Source organism: Oryctolagus cuniculus, chromosome 7 (genome assembly GCF_964237555.1).
Source record: "Oryctolagus cuniculus chromosome 7, mOryCun1.1, whole genome shotgun sequence".
NCBI lineage: Eukaryota > Metazoa > Chordata > Mammalia > Lagomorpha > Leporidae > Oryctolagus > Oryctolagus cuniculus.
The window spans coordinates 133493061-133514233 of NC_091438.1; the positions used below are offsets into that span (position 1 = coordinate 133493061).

General features: G+C 42.2%; 1 protein-coding gene across 43 annotated transcripts in view; it reads right to left on the reverse strand.

The window, feature by feature from the left end:
* Positions 1–21173, reverse strand: part of MACF1 (microtubule actin crosslinking factor 1) — a 407445-nt gene that overhangs the window by 123684 nt on the left and 262588 nt on the right. For 24 of the 43 annotated variants that reach the window (XM_070078713.1, XM_051857924.2, XM_051857929.2 and 21 more), the window contains 8 exons: positions 15531–20966; positions 14238–14387; positions 11741–11956; positions 11505–11654; positions 7774–8007; positions 4868–5017; positions 3916–4149; positions 2368–2592 (listed from right to left, as the gene is read on the reverse strand). In XM_070078713.1, the coding sequence (XP_069934814.1) occupies positions 2368–2592; positions 3916–4149; positions 4868–5017; positions 7774–8007; positions 11505–11654; positions 11741–11956; positions 14238–14387; positions 15531–20966 (6795 nt within the window). The remainder of the gene's footprint in view (positions 1–2367; positions 2593–3915; positions 4150–4867; positions 5018–7773; positions 8008–11504; positions 11655–11740; positions 11957–14237; positions 14388–15530; positions 20967–21173) is intronic. The other 19 variants (XM_051857938.2, XM_051857937.2, XM_051857930.2 and 16 more) reach the window with 10 other exon arrangements.

Consider the following 21173-nt stretch of genomic DNA (forward strand, 5'->3'; position numbering starts at 1 on the left):
TTTCCCTCAGAATATTGTTCATTTTCATCCTGTGTCTACAGCAACCTGACAGCCCGAGCTTCTCATATCATCACAGGAAAACTGGAGTAACAACTACATCTTGCTCAAATACAGAGAAGGGGTAGTACTACAGTTTTTTCTATATAGCACCATATTCCCCATTCTTATCCTCCTACCCATCCACTTATGGGGGAGGCAGTTTCAGCCTTGGGATGGAGCTGCTGCTTGGTCAGGGTGATGGGCCAGCTAGTGGTGCCAGGAGCCTCCCTTGACAAGAGAATCATTTCTGCTCTCTGCAATGGTAAGACTGCAAGGGATTTGGGGGACATACTACATACCGCTAGAGCTTCCAAGTCTAGAGGCAGTATGCAAGATAAGAAATCCTATCAATACAAAATAAAGTAATGGCCCACACAGGCCATTCTACAGTATTCCAGCTAATCTGAATTTTCTTTGCTACAAAAGTGATACTACTAAAATATTTGTAATCTATTTATCCCATTGATTGGTTTATTTACAATGCCTGACACATGGCAGATATTCAGTATTCACTGAATGAATGAACAAAGGAATAGAGATAAATGGCGAGTAAGAAATGGTTTCTGCTTTTAAGTCTAGCATCTAGAGAGGAATACAAAGAAATAAATACAGATGAAAAATGCCATAATTCAGGAAGATTATAAGAGGAACCACAGGGGAGAAATACATATGCTTAACTCGGGAGTAGAGAATAACAGCTTCCTAGGGGAAGTGCAATGTATAAACTGGATCTGAAGGATGAATAATAGTGAACCAAGAGCTGGGCCTTTCTCTTATTTTCTGCATTGGAGAGCCAAGAAAGTTCCAAGAGTCGGCAGAGGCCCAGAGGAGAGTAGGAGCATAGTACAGTGAACAGGATGAAAAGATCAATATAGCTGTAGTGTAAAGGAAAGCGTGACTAAAGTGTAAAGAAAGATGAGAAGTGAGGTGAAATAAATAGGAACAGATATGAGGGGGAATAGGGTATAGACAGTAAACCATGTTACAGTTTGGACTCAATCTTGAAGGTGATAGGTAGCAATTAAAAGGGCTATGTAAGAATATAGCACTTAAGAAAGGTCAATCAATAGTACAGGAAATGGATTGGATGGTAAAAATCAAGAGGCAAGGAGACTGGTAGAAGCTACTACAGGGCTGGCATTGTGGCGCAGTAGGATAAGCTGCTGCCTGCGATGTCGGCATCCTATATGGGAACCAATTCCCTGCTAATGCACCTGGGAAAGCAGCAAAGGATAGGTCAAGTGCTTGGACCCCTGCACCAGTTCCTGGCTCCTGACTTTAGACTGGCCCAGCTCCAGCCATTGCTGCCATTTGGGGAGTGAACCAGTGGATGAAAGATCTCTGTCTCCATCTCCCTCCCTCTGTAACTACCTTTCCTCCCAAGAAATTAATTAATTAAATAAATAAATAAATAAATAAATAAAAGAAACTATTACAATATGTAAGTGGGGGCCAGCACTGCAGTGAAAGCCACCACCTGCAGCGCCGGCATCCCATATAGGCACCAGTTCAAGTCCCAGCTGCTTCTTCCAACCCAGCTCCCTGCTAATGTGCCTGGGAAAGCTGTGGAAGATGGCCCAAGTCCTTGGGTCCTTGCACCCATGTGGGAGACCTGGATGAAGCTTATGGCTCCTGGCTTTGCCCTGGCCTATCCCTGGCTGTTGTGGCTGTTTGGAGAGTGAACTAGCAGATGGAAGATCTCTCTCTGCCTCTTCCTCTCCCTCTCTGTAACTCTTTCAAATAAATAAACAAAACTCTAAAAAAAAAAAGTAATATAACTAAAAACTGGTAGTGGTCTAAACTATACTAATGTCTTAATGGGGATGAGGAAATGTCAATGATTTTGAATGAGATACAAGAGTCATGGGATTTAATGAGTGGTTCAATATGCAAGTGTGAGGGAGAAAAAGGAATCCAGGACTGTGTCTCATTCAGGCAATTAAGTGGGAATACAGGAAGGAGAATGTGTTTGATTGGGACATGGGTATTACAGGAAATAGGATTCCATTTTCAGGTTGAGGTGCTTGTGCTTGTAAGTTGCAATGGGCAGATTCACATACTGGGTTGAAGCTCAAGGTAGGCATTAGGGCTTGAAAGAAGTATGTACATGGAATCAATCAGTGCAGATGGTAAAGGAAAAGAAGGATGATCAGGCAGGGTAGCGCTATGGAAATCAAGGGAGACAGTGTTTCAAAGGGAGTATTTTAGAACATTAAAAAAGATAGAAACTGTGATGTGCTCACTGGATATAGGGCTGGGAATGTTGGGGGAGCTGCCTAGGGCAGAAGAGATTCTTCTCGAATAGTGAGGACAAGCTACCATTCTCACCTTCATCTTTGCACACTGCCTGTCGAGGTTCTCTGGGGCATGGCTCACCACCATGTGGCCATCAGTGGTATCCAAGGTTCTTTTCTCTGGATCAGCCCCCGGGAGCTGCTCCATCCCTGGAAGGCTGGTCTGCAGTCGTCCACAGGACGATTCCACTGAAGTCACCCAATCCAGGAGCGCATCAATCTTATTCCTGTTCTCTGCAAGTTCCTTTGCTGCTTTACTCTGAAAGTGACAGGGGTAGTCTGATGAGAAGGCCTTAGATATTCAACTATATAAGAGGTTAAATAAAAGGGGGGCAGGATTTTATGCTAAAGAAAAAGAGAGGCTCTAAGACAGGCTATAAACAGGTTTTTTTGCACATATGAAAAAATAAACAGCTTCTAAAAATCTACTGAAAATAATTATTCAAAGCAATCTCTAGATTTTTGTCTCTTAACAATGAAAAGAGCAAGTTTCAGGATTTAAGAGACTTTAAGAAAACATTCAGTGTTGCTCTCCCAGCAAATCTTCACAGAATCCTTTCTCTTGAGAGCCAAGTTTACAAACTAAGTGTTCTATTTGACTGAGATTAAATGGGAGAAATCTGCCCTCTTATAAGAGAAGAGCTACCAGATAACTGAATGTGACCACGCTACCTCTTCCCCTACCACACCAGAGCATCACTGCCACGTTATGCACTCACGTCTTCTGAAATTCATCTTTTGAGGTCTGCACTGTGGTGCAGCAGTTAAGCACTGCCTGCAACGGCAACATCCTGTATGAGTGCCAGTTAGAGTGCCAGCAAAAGATGATATAAGTGCTTGGGTCCCTGCCACCCACATGGGAGACCCAGACAGAGCTCTAAGCTCTTGGCTTTGCCCTGGCCCAGTTCCAGCTATTCAGGGCATTTGGGGAGTGAACCAATCGATGTAAGATTCTCTCTCTCTGACACTCTTTCAAATAAATAAATAAATAAATAAATCTTTTAAAAAAGGAATTCATCTTTTGGTAACTTACTTCTCTTTCCCACGATCTCTACCTCACTCATTGGTGTCAGAGTCTAAGGCTGAAGGAGTGATGGGAATTAATCTAACAGTGCTGGGTGGAGTGCAGAACCATTTGAGACTGTTTGCTCTTTGGTTTATCTCAATGCAGAATTCTCATCAAAACTATAGAGGCAGTGTGGGGACAGCTTGTGGTCCACTAGGAATCCACAGATACTTTCCACTAGTACTTTTGTATCATCAGTCTATATTCATCTTAGAAACATACCATTCACTTTTTCCTTCCCAGGATAACACTGTTCCTAAGTTCTCATTGATCTTTGATTTATAAAGATCAGAGTACTGAGCATACAGATAGCAAGCATACAGTATGTACTGCCTACCAATTACTCCTGATCTGAAGTCCTCCTGGATATTTCTTGTAAAAATAAACACTCACATACTAGCTCCTGAAGAAGCCCTTTTTGTTGATTTGCTCTATAAGGCAGCTTCCCCTTCATTAACTTTTATTTGTAGAAGTACTAAAATTTTCTTTTGAGAAAATATCAAGCAGTCTGGTTACCTTCTCAGTTTCTTGCTGTAAAGCTGAGGTCACTGCTTCCTCCAGCTCCTTCTGGGCCACCCGTGTCTGTTCCTGGAGGGCCTCATATTGTTCCTTAGCTTGACTAAGTTTTTGCTGAAGAGCTGTCAACTCCTGGGGGCTCAGTTTGGTCTGGTTCTCTTCCAGAAAGCCTTCAATGTCTTTGACAACAGTGGAAAATGAGGTGGCATGATTTTGAATGTCATCCTGTAAATCCTAAACACATAAAAACAGGGATGGCAGAGTCTTTAACCTTAGTACTTGTAAGTCCTCTAAAGGTACAAAGACTAGATAACATATCTGCATGAAGTCCTTGACTAAAGTTTGCTTAAGTTTTAAGCCCAAACCAATGTGAAGAAATTTTAAAATATTTAATTTTGAAGCAAATATTTAGTATAGACAAAAAAGCTTGCCCATAATATGATGAACAGCAGAGATTTTCATTTTGCAGTGTTATCATCAAAGAGATCATCCTTTCTATAAAGAAAATTGACAACACAATTCTAGCAGAATTCAGGCCTGCTGGTTCGCTATACTCTCTTGGTGGTCACTCATTTTCCTTATTGCAGGCTACAAAGCCCAGTATGATAGGGGTCCTGTTGATTTCTCCAACTTCAGCCTTCACTAATCTTGCATTAACACCTACATATCTTTCATTTCTGTTTAAGTGACACTTCTTCAACACAGTAGACTAGACTGGGTCTCTCTGGAAAACATTCTTATATAACTTTCCCTTTACAAATATAGCAGTTAATAATCATTATATTCACTTTATGATATACTATGTAACATCTGTTTCACCCAACTGATTGTTTCACAAGGCAAGCCAATGCCTGTATACCACTTTTGCTGGTACTAAGCACTTGACTGACACATAGTCAGTCTTCATAAATGCTTGTTGAAGGAATGAAAAAACAAACCAACTCACACTGACCTTCAAGTCACTTTTATTCTTCTGCAAAGCAGAGAGATCCTGCTGGGTGCCTCTGTCCTGCTGGCCCTCCAGTGCTCTTTCTGCCTGTCCAATCCACCTGCAAAGATCCTCCAGTTTCTGGTGACAGGTATTTTGTTGTTTCTGCAGGGTCTAATTAAAATGCAAAGGGGATCAAGAGATGATTAGTAATTCTCATCTTACAAATACAAGATAACTCCCTGAAATTTAAAAAAGGAAGGTTAGATCTCAAAGACGGAAAGTTGGTGGGAGATGAGAACAGGAAAAGGCACAGAAATCATATTCACAAAGCTCCCCTTATTTGGGCCGTCTGTTGATATGGGTCCAGGGCTAGAATGACAATTAGGGGTAATTTTGGGAGAGAATGCTTTGAGTCCAAGTTTTGGTTTGGAACCTCATTTGCTGTTATTATCTTTGGAAATGGAAAATGGAGAGCCAAATAATTGAGAATGGTGATGATAATAAATTAGTGGTTCTAATTCCTCCAAAAGAACCAGAGGAACCACTGCATACTAAGTCAAAGCAGAACTGGAGTAGGAGAAAAACCAAGAACTTGAATAATTCATAAGCTAATTGAGCTTTTTAATAATTGAGCTGACTTTATAAATCAAATGTCTCCCAAATGCAGAAACCTATTAAGTAGAATGATTATATGCCGGCCATGAGGGCCTTGATTTGGCTATTTGCAGAAGGAAACTGCCAAGAATAGCAACTGGCTCAGTCCTTTAGGTGTCTACACTGACACTAAAGGGAAAAGGCAAGGCCCAAGAGGAGAGCGGGAATATGTTTCTCTGCCTGATCCTTTCTGCAGATCTCATCTCAGCTGCATGACACTGAAGCACCTGACCGAGCAATTGAGCATGATGTGTTCTCCTGACCATCCTTCTTAAACCATTTTCCACCAGATGCTACTTCCTGATAGTGCTTTAGTCACCTGCACTTACAAACAGGTGCCCAAATTGGCCCTCTCTCCCCTCTTTAGGACAAACAGAAGGGCTCTGGAAGAAAACTCCTAAGAGCTCTTCAGCTGTAAAACAGGATCTTCATGGGTTAGGATGGGTGCAGACTGAATCTGAAAAAAGCAAAGCAAACAAGTTAACACAGAGACACACACATGCATTCAGGGCAAATACAGAGAGAAGCAGAGCATTTCTCACAATAACAAGGTTAATAAACATTGTGGAATTAATTATGTGCTCAGAGGGAATGCTCACATGCAGTTCTATCAGTGGCTGCAGCTCAGGGGCATACACTGTATCTGGGTTGGGTCTGAAGATGGCTTAGACCTATGCTACTTCATTAATGACAGCAGATTATACCACTCTAGATAAATACCTAAGAGAGGGCATGACAAATGTTTGGATTTGGAAGGTAACCTAAGTGTTTTCTTAGTATTTTATTTCAATTTCAATATAATCAAAAGAATTAAGCACCAGTGGGGAACATATGGCACTGACTAACTGGATTTGCTTTAAGTATGACTCAAAAGCTCAATTCTACTTTGTACAATATTTAATAAAGGAGCACCTGAAACAATTTTCATGATAAGACAATTCTAATATCATCTTACTGTATTACAACTTATCAAACACCAGAAATGGCATAGAGATCATTCTAGGTATTCTAAGCTTATGATGTCACTATTAATGAAATTAGGTTGAGATTTACAGGAAAAGTGTTGTATGGGAAGTTGGTATGAAGCAGATTTTCTCTTAAACATTTATTTATTTACTTGAGAGGCAGAGTTACAGACAGAGAGAGGGATAGACAGAGTTCTTCCATCTGCTGGTTCACTCTCCAAATGGCTGCAGTGGCTGGAGGTGGGTCAATCCGAAGCCAGGAGCCAGGAGCATCTTCCAGGTCTCCCATATGGCCACAGGGGCCCAAGCATTTGGGCAATCTTCTACTGCTTCCCCAGGCCATCAGCAGGGAGCTAGATTGGAAGTGGAACAGCCAGGACCTGAACCAGCACCCATATGGGATAGCATGGCTGTAGTTTGATGTTCAACCTACTACGCCACAGCACCAGCCCCAAAGTAGATTTTTTTTTTTAATGAAGCACCCCTGCTTCTGTACACTTTGCTACAATTGAGTAAGTAATGGGCACTATAAAGAAAAGTATCAGAAAATAGTAAGAATTTAAGAGGTGCTAGAAAATAACTGATTCTGAAAACAAATTTTGTCAGTTGTTTGAAAAACCCCAGAATAAAAACTGATTTCAGAACCATTCTTCTCAAGAGCTCAGATGTTAGATGCTCTTAATAGTCCTCAAAAGACTACTGAGGGGAGTGGGAGTTTGGCACAGCAGTTAAGACACCACCCATTTCAGAATGCCTGGGTTTGAGCCCTGCCCCTGCTTCTAGCTTCTCGATAGCGTGCACCCTGGGAGGCAGCAGGCGATGACTCAAGCAGTTGGGTCCCTACCACCCATGAGGACCGAGTTCCTGGCTCTTGGTTCAGTCTGCCCTAGCCCAGGCTGTTGCAGGCATTTGAGGAATAAGCCAGGGGATGTCTCTCTCCCTTCCAAATAAATAAAATTAGAAGGGGGAAAAAAGGCGGGGGAATACTGAGAGAGAAAGAGCTAGGTATACAATTGTCATCTGAAAGTCAGAGACAATGAAGGTAGTCTCGCTAGAAAGAAAACCCTTCCACATGCAATCACATATAAACACACACGTTCTTTCACACTCACACAGAGAACCAAAAACACGGCAAGAAAAACAGCCAAAACAGCTGCCTCCTGGCCTAGAGCCATACTGGCCTAAATGACATGAACTTTCAAAACTGGTAAACCCAGGCTCCTGGAATACATGGAATCTGGCCAGAAAATCCAAAGACAGAGGACATCCCAAAAAATAAACTGAGCCCAGCTGCTGGCTCAGTCTGACCTTAACCTGGGCTTCCTGCTCCACTTGTTGAAGGCGGCCCTGCAAGGCGTCCACCTGAGCTGCAGTCTGCTCCACAAGGTCCTGGAAGGACTTCTGCACTTCATTCAGAAGCCTCAGTGTCTGTCGACTCTGCTGAGGGGACAAGTCTTGGGCATGCTTGGAGACAAAAAACTGAATGTCAAAAGCAAGAGCATCCAGTTGGGATTTCCTTTCAGCCATGGGTTGTTTCAAGTCCTAAGATAAGCAGGGAAAGGAAAAAGAGAAGAGATGAAATCTCTGTTTCTATATTCTCATTTTTTAAATTGGCACTGATAGGGCCAAACTAGCCTGCAAGTCTAACTTTTGGTCTCTCCAAACTCCTCATAAATGACAATTACATTTCCTTTATTGGACCTTGATTTCCAAATGCAGTAAACTTTCAATTATTTATATTAACAGAATTACACTATGACTAATTCCAAAATTATCTACGATTTAAAAAAATTTTCTGGAAAGTATAATATGAATTTCTGGTCTAAGATGTATCTGTATAATTGTATTTTCTTAGGTTCAAGTATCTACTTGTATTTGTCCACCAGTGAGTTGCTGGTAGGCCAGTCCTGAGAAAACACATTATTTAGTTGTTAATGCTGCTCATATTTTTTTTAAAGATTTATTTTTATTTGTTTGAAAGAGAGAGAGTTAGAGTTAGAGAGAGAGAGAGAGAGAGAGGTCTTCTAGCCACTGGTTCACTCCCCAAATGACCTTCGATGGCCAGAACTGAGTTGATCTGAAGCCAGGAGTCAGGAGCTTCTGCTGGGTCTCCCATGCGGGTGCAGGGGCCCGAGCATTTGGGCCATCTTCCACTGCCTTTCCAGGTCATAGCAGAGAGCTGGATCAGAAGTGGAGCAGCTGGCACTCGAACCGGCAGCCATATAGGATGCTGGCGCTTCAGGCTGTTGTTTTAACCTGCTGTGCCACAGCGCTGGCCCCGCTCATACATTTTTGATCTGTTAAACATCATGTACACTTCTTGTATATTAGCTATATTGCTCTCTTAAAGTAGTAATATGGTCAAACATTAAAGTCATTTGTCTTCAGATCACCAAAAACACAAAATTTTCACATACACATTTAGTGGTCATTAACTATATTATACTGTCTGTATAAAATAAAATTAGTTAGGATATCCAGATCTCTATCACTCTAAAACTGGGAAGAGTTCTGGGAAATTATTCACAAAACAGTGCTTCCTTCACTTATGACATATGAGTTTGGGAAACTAAAAGGAAAGAAGGAAACAAGACTGTCTTGCTTTTCCCAGAAGAGAACTCATGTTAAGATATGAGGGAAGGGCACCAATGCATGAGTTGCTCTATGTTTTCATATTTCAAATTGTGTCACAGAAATTGCTTTCATACTTGTTTCTTTATATTTTAGGGAACAAATAAAGTCTGCAATTCTCTCTCCCAATGATATAGTTGGATAAGGGATATGAAAGAAGGAGGCAGGCTGCCGGTGCTGTAGTGTAGTAAGCTAAGCCTTCATCTGCGGCATCAACATCCCCTATGGGCAATGTTCAAGTTCAGGCTACTCCTCTTCCAATCCAGCTCTCTGCTTATGGCCTGTGAAAGCAGTAGGTGGTCCAAGTGCTTGGGCCCCTGCAACCAAGTGGGAGACTCCTGACTCCTGGCTTCTGGCTTTGGATTGGCCCAGCTCTGGCCATTGCAGCCATCTGGGGAGTGAACCAGTGATGGAAAACCTTTCTCTGTCTCTCCTTCCCTCTATCTCTAACTACCTTTCAAATAAAAAATAAAAATCTTTTTTTTTAAAAAAGGAGGAAGGTCAATTCTTGAAAGATAAAGAAAGATGAGTTTGCATGTAAGGTTGATGATCATGTGCAAATCTTTATGCCTGCTTCTCTTAAGATTAGGGAAAGGGGGGGGCTGGCGCCGTGGTGCAGTAGGTTAATTCTCCGCCTGTGGCGAGGGCATCTCATATGAGCGCTGGTTCTAGCCCTGGTTGCCTCTCTTCCAATCCAGCTCTCTGCTATGGCCTGGGAAAGCAGTAGAAGATGGCCCAAGTCCTTGGACCCCTGCACCCACATGGGAGACCAGGAAGAAGCACCTGGCTCCTGGCTTCGGATCAGCACAGCTCTGGCCATTGCAGTCATCTGGGGAGTGAACCAACAGAAGGAAGACATTTCTCTCGGTCTCTCCCTCTCAAAAAAAAAAAAAAAAAGACTGGGGAAAGGGAATAGGTAGAATGGGGGGGGGCATCTGTCGTTCTGCTCTGACTTTCTGAAGAGTGTAAAGAGATGGCTGATAAAGCAGTGTGAATAATAACGGACATAATTTTAAGTATAACAACAAATAAGAATAATGCTGGGTGGAAAAACTCTCATATACAGAGTCTTAACTTTTGCATTAATTAATTAATTTGGAGCATAATAGGAAGAAAAGGGGCCGGCACTGTGGCATAGTGAGTCAAATTGCTGTCTGCAGCGCCGGCATCTCATGGGAGTGTCAGTTCAAGTCCTGGTTGCTCCACTTCAGATCCAGCTATCTGCTAATCAGTGTGGGAAAGCAGTGAAAGACAACCCAAGTGCACGGGCCCCTGCACCCAGTGGGAGACTTGGAAGAAGCTCCTGGCTCCTGGCTTTGGTTCGGCCCAACTTTGGCTGTTGCGGACATTTGGAGAGTGAACTAGTGGATAGAATACCCCTCTCTCTCTCTCTCTCTCTCTCTCTCTCTCTCTCTCTGTATCTCTGACTTTCAAATAAATAAAAATAAATCTTTAAAAAAACTGGATAAAAAAAGAAAAAGAAGAAAAGCATCTCTCTAGATCAGAGTCAGCAAACTATGGATCCCTCGCCAAATGTGGCCTGCCACCTGCTTTTATGATGAAAGTTTTATTGGAACACATCACAAACATCTGTTTATGCACTATCTACATTTTAATGTTTCAAAGCGAGAGTTGAGTAATTTCAACAGAAATGGACCATTTGTGTATGGCCCTCCAAGCCTAAAATACTAATTATCTGGCTCTTTTCATAAAAGATTTGTCAATCCGTGCTCTAGATCACCAACAAAAAATTTTCCTGAAGTTGTAGGGAGCTGGGTATAGAATCAGATCTTGAGCAAAAGAAAAACTATGGAGGCTGGCGCTGTGCATAGTGGGTACACCTGCTACCTGCAGCACAGGCGTCCCATAAGGGCACCCGTTTGTGTCTTGGCTGCTCTACTTCTGATCTAGCTCCTGGTTAATGGCCTGGGAAAGCAGTGGAGGACAGCCCAAGTGCTTGGGCCCCACACCCATGTGAGAAATCCAGAAGAAGCTCCTGGCTCCTGGCTTTGGATCGGCCCAGCTCTGGCCGTTGCAGGCCTTTGGGGAGTGAACTAGCAGACAGAAAATCTCTCTTTCTCTCTCTCTAACATTGCCTTTCAAATAAACAAATAAACCTTTTTTTTTTTTTTAAAGAAAGTAATAGAGAAATTAGGGATGCTTGGACTCTCTGTGCATCACAGAACACCAGAAAGGAGAAATAATCACAATCACTGAAGTTCCAGGGTGTGATAACTCAAAAAACTAAACATAGCTGACTCTACACCTGAAGTGGAAAGCCAGGATCTTCTAAGTACAGTACAGATACTGGTTTGCCATGCAGAAAATAAAACTGATGCAAATCAAAAGACAAAAGCAAAGCTTGCTTGAGAAATCAAAGCAAGCTTGAGAATAGGTGGAGAATTTACCTCAAACTGCTGGAGGGAGTGATTCAGGCTATCAGGATCTGTCTTATTGCTGCAGCCCTTGCTGCTCAGAGTGAGACTGGTGCTGCCAACCCAGGCTCTCAGGTCCTGGAGCTTGTCTTCTAGCTGTGCATGCTGACTTAACACTGCAGTCTAAGAAAAACGGCAAGTCACATTATAAGAATTTCCAAACCTGCCAAGACTTTTGTGAGCCTTTAGTAATAAAAGCAAGACACTACCTTTTTAACTTCCATAGCATTTTGGAGGTGGAGTAGTCTGGAACTCCAAGTGTCACTCACGGAGCTGAGTGACTTTTGAAGATTCTTGGCATCTTTCTCTAGAGCCTTCAACAGTTGAGCAGGGACTTCTTGAGGCTGACTGATGATGATCTGATTCACGCACTCCAATTCCTGACTCACCAAGGTGGACAGATCCTTTAGCTCCCTGTCTAATACCTGAGGAGACACAGTGCGGTTACCTCTAAAATGAAGACTAGAAATCATTCTGTCTGGGTATCAGCTGTGAACACATGTCTTTCTCACTCATGCCTACGTGGGCTTTAGGGCTCAGAAAATGTTTTCATATAAATTCATCAGTTTATATGATTCTTGTGATCAAAAATTCATAAATTGGCTGGATAGGCATTACTATTTTAGATTTAAAGATGTGTCAGTACAGGGCCAGAGCTGTGGTGTAGCAGGTAAAGCTGCCGCTTGCAGTGCTGGCATCCCATATAGGCGCTGGTTTGAGTCTTTGCTGTTCCACTTCTGAACTAGCTCACTGCTATGGACTGGGAAAGTGGTAGAGGATGGTCCAAGTCCTTAGGCCCCTGTGCCCACGTGGGAAAACCAGAGGAAGCTCCTGGCTCCAGGATTTGGGCTGGCATGGTCCTGACCGCTATGGCCATCTGGGGAATGGACCAACGAATGGAAGACCTCTCTCTCTCCCTCTCTCCCTCCCTCTACATCTCTGTGATTTTGCCTTTCAAATGAATAAATAAATTTTAAAAAAAAGTGTCAGTACTTAAAAATGTGAACTTTTTGTCACCCAGCTGGCAAACAGCAGAGTTGGGAGGTGGATTCAGGTTTGCTGACTCAGTGCAGTGCTTCCTCCGCTACACTTGCTGACTCTCCAAGAGTGTCATTATGATTTTCTCCAAGGAGCTGTTACGCAGAATTAATGCACTGAAAGCTAAGTCAATAAAAAGGAGAACTCTTCCACTCAAAATTCCAAGGGGGCAGGAGCAAAGACCATAAAAATATTCCAAACCAGCCTTTCCACTCAGCTAGTCTATAATATTCTGATCTTCAACACAGATACCACAAATTAACTGTAGAAAAGCTTAATAGTTTTTTGAGGCTTCATCCTCGTTTCTCATTTAGCCAGCCTGCCTAAGGCTGGTTGTTGAGAGAACTGGCAAACCTCTACAGTCTGCATCCTCATTTATATGAGAAGCACAGAGATGGCACAAAAGAGACAGAGACAGAGACATCCTCCCAAACGCCTCAGTGGCTGAGGCTGGGCTGGACTGAAGCTTCCTGCATTTTTAAATTGTTATTTTATATTTTTAAACAATATTTATTTACTTGAGAGAGTTATAGACAGAGAGGAAGAGACAGACAGACAGACATACACACACACAGAGAGAGAGAGAGAGAGAGAGAGAAAGAGAGAGATCTTCCATCTTTTATCCACTGATTCACTCTGGCCAGGGCTGGTCTAGGCGGAAGCCAGGAGACCGAAATTCTACCTGGGTCTCCCATGTGGGTACAGGGGCCAAAGTAGTTGGGCCATCTTCCACTGCTTTCTCAGGTGCATTAGCAGGGAGCTGGATGGGAAGTGGAGCAGCTGGGACTAGAACCAGTGCTCATGTGGGATGCTTGTAATTGCAGGCAGCAGCTTTACCTACTGTGCCACAATGCTGGCTCCCATTTTTCTAACCTGCTTTCTAAAAACTACATTTTCCTGATGTCTTAATGGAGTTTTGGGAAATAATAGAGATTTTACATACATACATACATATATATAATTTACTGTTTTAAGCCCTCAATATTTCTTGCTTGAATTAACTGCAACACTTCCCTAACAAACCACTATGTTTGGTCAATGATCAAATTTGATCGGGGCCAGTGCTGTGGCACAGAGGGTTAACGCCCTGGCCTGAAGCGCCAGCATCTGATACGGACGCCGGTTCGAGACCTGGCTGCTCCACTTTGATCCAGCTCTCTGCTATGGCCTAGGAAAGCAGTGGAAGATGGTCCAAGTTCTTGGGCCCCTGCACCCGCACGAGAGACCCGGAGGAAGCTCCTGGATCTTGGCTCCTGGCTTCAGACTGGCGCAGCTTGAGCAGTTGCTGCCAATTGAGGAGTGAACCAGCAGATGGAAGACCTCCCTCTCCCTCTCTCTCTCTCTGCCTCTCCTCTTCTGTGTAACTCTGACTTTCAAATAAATCAATAAATCTTAAAAAAAAAAAAAGTGATCAATCCCAGATCACATGAATAAAAAAGGTGGTAATCAGATTCATAGCCAAGTCTGTCCAGTCTGTTCAAGTCTAGCCCTTACAAATCTTGTATGGTTCTCCAAACCTAGCCCATGCCACAGTCTGACAAGGGTCTGAGAGTGTTTACCCAGGAATAATCAAGTGACAAGTAGATCCTTTTAAGTCTTGAAATTTTCAAGAAAGATGGAAGCAACTATTCCAAAGTGTAGGCCTGCTGAAAGTCTCCGGGAACCTACCTCAGCCTGACACAGCAGATCCTGCAGTTTTGCCAGGTCTAGTTCCAAAGGCTGAATCTGTCTGGTCCTCATCTCAATGTTCCGTAACAGAGAAAGATAGGATACCAGCATCTCATCATGTTCTAAACAGAGTCGTCGATTAAATACATTCTGGGGAGCCAAAAAGGAAACTCACTCAGTTCTGGTATTCTCCTTTAAGGTCAACTTTTAAAATCAAGCAGAGTTTCTTTATAGACACACAGAAATAAGCAATTTTCACTAAAATCTATGAGATAAAAATACATTATTTCTTCTATTTCAAACCAATAGGCAAAACTGATTTTCTTAATTTTCTCAGAGCAGAAGCCTATCATTTTCTTTTCTTTTTTTTTTCATTTTTTTATTTTATTTATTTATTTTTATTTAATAAATATGAATTTACAAAGTGCAACTTTTGTATTGTGGCTCCCCCCACCAACCTCCCTCCCTCCCGCGGCCCTCCCCTTTTCCACTCCCTCTCCCATCCCGCCCTTCATCGAGTTTCATTTTCAATTACCTTCATATACAGAAGATCAACTTAGTATACACTAAGCGAGGATTTCAACAGGCTGCCCTCACACAACCGCACAAGGTATAGGGCATTGTTCGACTAGTAGTGTGTCTTTAAGTTTCATAGTAAAACACATTAAGGACAGAGATCCTACATGGGGAGCCTGTACCCAGTGACTCCCGTTGTTGATTTAACAATTGGCACTCTTATTTATGACATCAGCAATCACCCGAAACTCTTGCTATGAGCTGTCTAGGCTATGGAAGCCCCTTGAGTTCACCAACTCTGAACTTGTTTAGTCAAGGCCACATCACAGTGGAGGTTCCTTCCTCCCTTCAGAGAAAGGCGCCTCCGTCCTTGATGGCCTGTTCCTTCTGCTGGGGTCTTGTTCACCAGGATCTTTCATTTAGATTGCTTTTTGCCAGCGTGTCATGAGAAGCCTATCATTTTTAATATACAAGTATCATTTTAGCAAAATGTTAAAGGCTATTCTAATCTCAGTAGTATCATCTCAGTATTTCAAATTAGCTCCAATGTTAGTTTCTAATTTAAAATGCTCGCACATTTCAGAAGGATGTTTACAGCTGCTGGCTGATTTTCCAAAAACCGTATTACAAGCAGATGATGAATTTTGTCTTGGAGAAGCACCTACTGGCCTACAATGTAAATATGCATATTGTTATATGTATGTAGACTCTATCCAGTTAAGAATTTTAGAATTAGCCTAGTTCTATCTAACAAATAAAATAAAAATGCAAACATACTCGGAAACTTACTTGAGTCGCTCGGAAGGGCTCGAGATTTGCACCTTCATTTCCTTTTCCTAGAGGTGCAGTCGTGAAGGAAGTCTGTTCAATAACAGGGCTCTGTCTGAGCTTTTCCTGTGGTGTCTTCTCATCCATCTTCTTCACAGAATATGATGCTAGGGTCATTGGCCTCTCTTCACTGGTCTCTGGAGTGGTAGGACTAAACAGGATATCCTGTTGCCTTGTACTTTCTTTTTGAGACACATCTTTGGGTAGTTTCTCTGGAAGAATGGTTACCAAGACAGTGGGACCTCTCTGGGTCACTGTACCTTCAAGAGACTCTGCTTTTGAACCTGTAACTAGAGGGTTTGCCGCTTCTGGAAATTTCTCCCTAGCTATTTCCTGAGTTGTTGCAAGTTCATAATTACCTTTGCAACCCTGATGATAAAGACCTTTTCCATCTAAGTCTAGATAACTACTTTCTTTTGGATTTACTTTATAAACTATAATTTCTTCCAATTCAGAAGGTCTTGTTGAATTGAAAGGAACTTCTTGGTATGACTTTTCTTCATATTCATTAGATGAGAAAATAAGATCTTTAGTTTCCTTAGTTTTAGAAGTAACACAAGAATCTTGATAATAGTTAGGCTGCAGTCCAGTGGTTGCTTGGGAAGTCTTGTCTACTTTGGAAATTTGGGATGTGTCTGTAAATTGGGTTTTTCCAACTGAATCCTGGTAGTGTAATTCTTCAGGTCTTGGGATCACAGAAGAGAACAGTTCTCTAGAGACCCCACTAGTAATTTCTTGAGATAAATTTGCTTCTGGTTTTAAAGTCAAATAGGGGCTTACATTTTTTAATTCCCCTACATTGACCTGTTCAGAGCCGAAGAATGTTAAACTATCTTGATTCTGTACAGAAATATTTTTGGGTATCAGCTGGGAAGAAGAGTTTTCAATTTTGCAAACAACAGAAAATCCCTTCTCTCTAATGGTCTCTTTCCCCTTTTCACTTGCAGTCATTTCCACAGGTTGACTCTTTATAGCAGAATCAGGCTCATCTCCAATGGCAATTTCCTGATTCAACTCTTCTTCAGAAAGAACTGCTGGCTTGCATATTTTTACACTTTCTTCTACAATCATCTTCTTCTCTCTCATACTTCTCACACTTGTATTCACTGGTTGCTCACTCAGCAATTTGCCTGACATTTCAGGATCTGATTCTTGTATACCTGAAAGCATTTCCCTTTGATTTTCCCTTACGTCTTCAGAATCTAGACGTGGAGCAGATGGCTTCAAATGAGTGATAATTTCTATTTGTGTCATTATTTCTTGGTCTTCATTTCTATTTTTTTCCTTGTTATGTCTAGCCCCTTCCTTGAATTTAAAATCACGAACTTTTGAGTGGGGGTGTGTCACTGAAACTTGGCCCAAGGGTTCACGTTTAGGATCACTCAGAGTTATCGTGCTGACAGATTCTCTAGCATCTGGAGGAGTTCTGTGCGGATCTTGATCCTTGTGCTCCAATTCCTTTAATGAAATTTCCCTGCTCATTTTTACCTGCTTTCCATGAGAAACTTTCACTTTAAACTTTTCTGGTGCAGACTCATTTTTTACTTGAAATAATCTCTTGTTTTCTCCTTTATCACAACTCATTTGAGCATTCTCATTACAAGCCACCACTACCTCCTTTCTTGGAAATTCATCCTTTAATTCACATACTTTAGTTCCATCTTGCTTTTCAAACTGAACTCTGTGATCACTGGACTCCAAAGTATCTATTTTGATCATAGTTGCCAGTTCAGGACTGATAAATCTTTTTTCAATGGCTTCCTCTAAAGTCACTCTCTGATCACTAAATATGTCAACAATCCCTCCATTTAACACCTGATGAGATGCAATAATTCTAGCCATGTTTTCATCCACCAGTTTCTGTTCCAAAGCTGATGCCAATGTCAGTCTTTTTCCTGTGGCAGTATCTATGATTCCACCAGTATTTGCCTGAGCTTCCAGAACCTTCAGTGTAGATTCGAAGTCTACCTTTCCAAGCTGAATTGCTTCAGACAAGGTAAGTACTTTGTCACTCACTTCATCTTTGATGTCTGAGAAAGGAATTACTTCTAGATACCTCTGTCCAGATTCAATATCAATCTTACATTTCTTTACTAGTTCTGAGTAGGGAACAATTCTATAACTCTCAGGATCTACAATTCCATGCACCATTCCTGAAGATACTACTGCTTTGTTAGTTAACAACCCTTCTTTTTTAGCTTCTGCCAAGGTCAATCTCTGAGAAGAAATGAGATCCACAAAATTTTCAGTAAAGGCCTGAACTTCTTGGATTTCTCTTTTCAAATCTGGGTTAACAAGACCTAATTCTATGGCTTCAGGTAGAGAAATAGTTTCCTTTGTCTCAGGATGGAAAAATTGATGGACATTTAAGTTCTCAACTTTTTTGAGTTGCTTGGCTAAATCTTCACTGATCAAGCCACGCTGAAAGGCATTATCAACAGAAAGTCTCATTCCAGAGGTGTGGTGAATGATACCTCCATCTACCACTTGCTTAGTCAACAAATGAAGAGCTTCCTCTCTATCTAAGAGGCCTCTGTCCATGGACTCTACAACTGTCAAGGGGGCTTTCCTGTCAGGGTCCATAAGTCCTGTTGTTTCCATCTGGAGGCTAATCAATCTCTCTCTAACTGTTTTTCCAGCATCTCTGCCTTTGACAGCTTTCTCCAGCTTTATAAGCTCTGTCTGGTCAACACTGTCCACCAAGCCAAGATTTGAGGCCAAAGTTACTGAAACTTTTTTCCCTCGTTTCAGGTCAACAATTCCACCAGTCACCACCTGCCCCTCTAAAATTCTGGTGGCTGTTTCCTTGTCAAGAAGTCCGACTGCAACTGCATCCTTTACAGAGCACAGTGTGTGGGTACGGGGGTCTAAGACGCCACTGACGGCTTTGTCTGCCATGAGGACTTTATGCAATAATTTCTCATCCATCAGCCCTTCATCAATGACTTCTTCAGTTGTCAGAGACTCAAAGGTCTGAGAGTCAAAGAAACCCCGGAACATGTTCAGCTTTCCCATAAGCTTCACTGCCGTGTGGCTGGGCATGATGCCTTGAGCTACTGCTTCATTTAGTAAGAGCTTTTCACCGGTCTGTTCATGAAATATACCACCTTTTTTGAGCTGTGCAGATAATAAATTTAAGGTAGCTTCTTCAGGCAATTCTGAGGGATGACTGCATGACTGGGAAGTTTCAATCCCATCATCTTCCTCATTGGTCTTTTCTAACACCTTGATACAAGTATCTGAAATGTTTGCTTCTTCTTGGCTTTGTTTATGGTCATCCCTAGACAAAGATGTTTTATTTAACACTTTCTGTTTGTCTGGACAATGAATATTCATATCTTTTTCAGACTTTGGTTCTGATTTTAAGCCTAGCGTTTTCTCTACCTGAAATTGTGACTTTTTGCTTTGGGGTTTTATGAGTGGTTCTCCAGTTTCATCTGGAATACATTTAATCTCAAGAGGGTTTGCTAGTTCTTTCTGACAAGTAAATGAAATCTTTCTGAGAGCCTGCCATTCTTCCTTTGGTGTTTCAATAGACAGAAGGTCTTCGTCAACCACCGAGGGTACGCTTTCTGTCTCCTCAGGAGGTACCGTCAGGAGTCCTTTGCTGACAATATCTCTGGTAGACATTTCTGTGTGGCTTTGTTTTTTGACACCTATCAACTGTTTTTGCAACTCTGACTTGACTTGACTTAGGACCTCCAAAGTGCCAACAGCTGGATTTCTCACTCTTTCTTCCCCTACAAACAGATCCTTTTCAGGGTTCTCTACAGAAGGACATGCTATTTCTCCAGCAGCCTTTTTGCCTTTTACTTCAGTGTGAGCTTTCTGATCAGAGTATTCTTCATTCTGAGACGAAAACTGGAATTCATCATGTCTCACAGTCAACCCATCACTGAAAGTTTCTGTGATTTTCACATTAGCTGATTCTTGGAATTCCTCAGGAGTTCTTAGTCCTTGAGGCCCAGTCCCAGACACTGCTGGAGCACTTGTTTGAGCTTCATCTCGGGATGCTAATGTCTGCATCAGCTCTTTATCTAACAGCAGCAGCCTCTGTCCATTCCGCACGTTAATGTAGCTGTGAGTCATCAGCTGAAACAATAGCTTCTCCCTCTGGTTTGCTACACCCTCAGTTTGGTCCTTGTTGCATGGCAGAGCTGCTGCTCCAGAGTTAATGCTCAAGTTGTTTTGTTCTGAAGAGTCTGCTAATTGCATGTGAGGCATCACATCTGGTATACAAACTGATTTTAAGTTATTGGCAAGATCTTTGTCCAAGATACCGTTTTCTATTGCTTTCTCCCAGGAACAAATCTCTGTGGTTGCTGGTAAAAATAGAGCCTTAATATGTTGCCGATTGCTAAGGATTTGATGTGCTAAATCAGTAGACACAATACCTTGCTCTAGGGCATCTGTAATTGGGAGGATCTCTCCAGATTCAGGCCACAGTAATCCCATAAATGACCACAGGGACTCCAGAATCACAAGAGCAATCTTGGCAGCTACCAGGTCATTGCTCACTGCTTCATCTACTGTCAGCCTCTGTCCAGTGACAGTGTCTATGATGCCTCCTGTCTGAAGCTGCCTTATGAGAATAGCACAGGCCATATCTTGGTCAATCAAATTATGTCTTACAGCCTCATGCACCGTGAGTCTGTGTCCTGTTCTTGGATCTACTATGCCACCAGCAAAAAGCTGAGCTTCTAGTAGTCGGACAGTGACCTGCCTATCTATTAGCCCTTCCTGAACTGCTCGGAAAATGCTGACTTTTCGGCCTGATTTCAAGCTCACCATTCCACCTGCCAATTGCTTGACAGGTAGCAATTTCAACCCTGATTCCTGGTGGACAATACATCTCTGCATCAGATCCAGCAAACCGATTTTCTCAGCTGTATTGGGGTCTATCAAATTCTTGGATGATCTCAGGTGAGACTCTAACACTGAATGAAGCCAGGCAGAAATGAAGCCTTGATGAAAAGCCTCTTCCAGATTAATGCAGTTCTCACCAGGGGATAGACTGAAACCTCCGGCTGCCAGGTAAGCTTCTAAGATTTTGAGTCCAACTTTCTCACTGATTATCCTCTTTTCAATTGCTTCCACCACAGAAAGAGGGCCTTGGCTTTTAGTAAACCTGTGTATTAAGAACAGGGTATCCTGTAGCTCCTGGAGCTGCTGGTACATCTGGGAATTAATGAGGTTTCTGGCTAAGCCCTCCTCCAAAGAGAGCTTTTCACTGGTCTCAGGGGCAATGAGGCCAGACGTGATAACTTGGGATTCCAGGAGGACAAGGCCTGTGTCTTGGTCAATGAGGCCTTTTTGCATGGCTCTGAAGATGGGAAATATCTCCACTGTGCCTAGGTCAATCACCCCAGCAACTGCTCTGCAACCCTAAAAAAAAATGAAAAAGAAAACTGAATCAGAGCCAATGGCAGAGCACAGCTGTTGAAAGAAGTAACATATACAATTCTGAACACAAGAAAAACCTATTCTAAATAAACCTCAACATGTCGGAAATATTCTGAAGCAAGCCTGGCAGTGTTAATGTTAAAAAAGAACGTTTCTAAACTGCAGGATGTTTAACAAGGCTAGAAGTTC